Below are 3,390 nucleotides of genomic sequence, written 5' to 3' on the forward strand. Positions count from 1 at the left end.
TCAACAAGCATTACATAGAGCTCGTGATGAATTCCTTCGATCTAGAGTTGAGTTGATGCTTAATATTGACTTTTCCAACCTAAGAGAATGACAATCACTTCATATGCCTTCCATTATCTCTTCTCTCAAGGATGCTTTCAGAACTGATCCTATGACTTTTGCTAACTTCTTCGACTCGCTTATAACTAGAGTAGAAGCATATCTTTCAAGACGAGAGAAGGCTTTATCATCTTTGTCAACAGATGATAGGGATCTTCAGCTATCTGTCTTAGATCAGGAAGCTCAGCTAAAACGTCAATCAGTGGATAGTTTACGCATACAACTGACCGAAGTTAAAGATAAAGAAGTTGAACTAACTAAACGAGAAGTTGAGTTAGAAATCGAGTTGACTCAGATCAGAGAAATCATACCACAAGTTGCTGCTTCTAAAGAATCTCTTAATACTCAAGTTCAGGAAGAGGAGGAGGTTTTACTTACTGTTGAAGCAAAGTGTACTCGCTTATTTAATGCTCCAATCATTGATGATGATGAAATAACTGCTTGCGAAGCCGAGAGAGAGTCTTTGGAGAAGAAGTTTTGGAACCTTAATTCTTTATATTAAGTTCATTTTTTATTTATTTTTTATTTTTTACTGTATAGGACTTAGGAAATTATAACATTGTTTATTTCATTTGAAATTAATAAAATTCCCCTTTTTCCTTGTATGAGTATTTTTTTTGTTGATATGGTTGAACCTGAAGTAACTTTACAGGCTGCCTACGTACCCAAAAATGGGATCAAACCATAACGTAGTTCAGACGGATAATGCTCTAAGTTTTGCCTAGATTGTCCTTTCGGGTTTTCAATCTAGCGAGCTCAATTTTTTTAAATTTTTTTTTTAAATTTTTTCTAATTTTTTGGACCGTTCACAGTTTTAACTTATGCGGGTCAGGAGTATCATATAGTTTAAGCTCGTACGATAATGAGCATTGCTAAACAGTTTAGGCTCGTGCCGAGAAGCATTGTCAAACAGTTTAGGCTCGTGCTGGGGAGCATCATTCTTTCAAGCATATTATCTTTTGAGGAATTTGCCATTGATTGGACCAAGACGTAATCCTTCTGGTGTTACAAGAAGGTATGCACCATTAGTGTATACTTCTTTCACTACATGAGGTCCATCCCATTTTGGATCAAACTTCTTTCCAGAACAGTGTGAGAGGATGATTGGTCGTTGTACAACGAGAACTAAATCGCCAACTTGAAAAGAACGTGGTCGAACTTTCTTATTGAATGCACATGACAGACGGGTTTGGTAACATTTTAGCCGTTGTTGTGCTTCCAATCTTTTTTCGTCCAATGCTTCAAGTTCATCCAGACGTAATTTAGCATTCTTATCACAGGTCAAACCTTCTTGAATCGCAATCCTTAAGAAAGGTATCTGTCGTTCCAATGGGAGAACAGCTTCAACTCCATAAACCAATGAGTAAGGTGTGGCTTGTGTGGAGGTGCGGTATGAGGTTTTGTATGCCCATAATGCTTCTCCAATTCGTTCATGCCAATCTTTTTTCGATTTTGAGACAACCTTCTCAAGAAGCTTGCAGAGAGTTTTGTTGAAGGCTTCGGCGAGTCCATTTGCTGCAGCGTTGTACATTGTAGAACATCTTTGCTTAATGTTAAACTTCATGCATAATTGATCCATCAGCGTATTGCTAAAAGATTTTCTATTATCTGTCATGATATATCGTGGAATGCCGTAACGGAAGACGATATTATTTTTGATAAAGTTGACTACCGTTTTTTTCTTGACCTCTCGAAGGAGAACTGCTTCAGCCCACTTAGAAAAGTAATTAGTTGCGGCAAGGATATAAAGATGTTGTCTTGAGGATTTTGGGAGTGGTCCAATGACATCAAGTCCCACCCGTCAAAGGGCCAAGATGCGATCGTAGGATGCAATGGCTCCGATGGTTGACGAATGTAATCTCCATGAAATTGGCAAGCTTTACACCTCTTTGCATGATTTAAAGAATCTTTCACCATAGTAGACCAGTAAAATCCCACCCTCTTCAGACTGTGATGGAGTTTCGGCCCTGACCGATGTGAACCGCACACTCTAGAGTGTGTTTCTTCTAAAGCATCTTAGATTTCATCATCTTCGAGACATCTCATTAAGATATCGTCGAAAGAGCGACGATATAACTTATCGTTGAAATATAAAAATTGAGGTGCCCTACGACGTATTTCGATTTTGTGCTTTAGGTCGTCTGGCAGCTTCCCATGCTGTAGATAGTCGATAAGTGGCTGCCTCCAATCTTTGACTTCGACTATTTCGACTGTGTTTGCTTCGTTCAATTCGTAATTTTCCTCTATTAAAGGAGGTAGTACCCACCTATGGCAGATAGGGATACTCATTGTCTCTCTTTCTAGCATAGCCAAACTTGCAGCAAGACTAGCTAAAGCATCAGCCTGCTTGTTTTCGACTCTTGGCATGTGTTTGATAATGACGTCTTCAAACTGACTTAGAAGTTGTGTAGCATACTAGTGATAAGGTACCAACTCATGTTTTTGAACATCATACTCTGTTGAGAGTTGGTTGATGATAAGCTGTGAGTCCCCATACACATAGAGTTGGTGTAACTTCATCTCTAACCCGAGTTCTAAACCAATGATCAGAGATTGGTATTCTGCAACATTGTTTAAACATAATTTTGCCAAGGCAAAAGAAAATGACAATACCTCATTTTGTGGGGTGATAAAAATTACACTTGCCCCCGCTCCATCTCTTTTAGCTGCGTCATCAAAGAACATTTTCCAAACTGGAAGCACATCAATAGAGAATACTTTTTCGTCAGGCAAGTCGTGAGACAATTCCCATTCAGCTGGAATAGAATGATCAGCAAGAAAGTCGGCCAATGCTTGCCCTTTTACAGCCTTTTGAGGGATGTAAACAATCTCGAATTTTGATAAGAGAAAGGCCCATTTAGTTAGTCTTCCCGACAAGATTGGCCTTGTCATGATGTACTTGAGTGGATCAGCTCGCCTAGTGAGTCAGATTGTGTGCGATAACATGTAGTGCCGGAGTTTCTTTGTAGCAAAGATGAGCGCTAAACATGTCTTCTCGATGGGTGAATAGTTTACTTCTGCTCCAACAAGAGTTCGACTCAAGTAGTAGAGTGCACCTTCTTTTCCTTGTCATTTTCTTGAGTCAACAATGCTCCTAGTGACATTTCTTGTGCACTAATATAGAGAATCAGTGGCTTTTCAGGAATTGGTACAGAAAGAATAGGAGGCTTGAGAAGATACTCCTTGATGCTTTTCAGAACATTCTCACGAGCTTCATCCCATTCAAATGATGTATCTTTCTTCATCAATCGACTGAAAGGATGACAACGCCCAGCTAAGTTTGAAATGAAC

General features: G+C 39.2%; 1 protein-coding gene across 1 annotated transcript; it reads right to left on the reverse strand.

The window, feature by feature from the left end:
* Positions 1–2,115: 2,115 nt before the first annotated feature.
* Positions 2,116–2,991, reverse strand: LOC147383002 (uncharacterized). The gene is made up of 2 exons (XM_086427253.1): positions 2,713–2,991; positions 2,116–2,514 (listed from the first exon to the last, which is right to left on the reverse strand). Exons 1-2 carry the CDS (start codon positions 2,989–2,991, stop codon positions 2,116–2,118), a joined length of 678 nt encoding a protein of 225 aa, XP_086283379.1.
* Between the last annotated feature and the right edge of the window lie 399 nt (positions 2,992–3,390).

Source organism: Akebia trifoliata, chromosome 16, assembly GCF_017979445.1.
Source record: "Akebia trifoliata isolate Shusen 1 chromosome 16, ASM1797944v1, whole genome shotgun sequence".
NCBI classification, from domain to species: Eukaryota; Viridiplantae; Streptophyta; class Magnoliopsida; order Ranunculales; family Lardizabalaceae; genus Akebia; species Akebia trifoliata.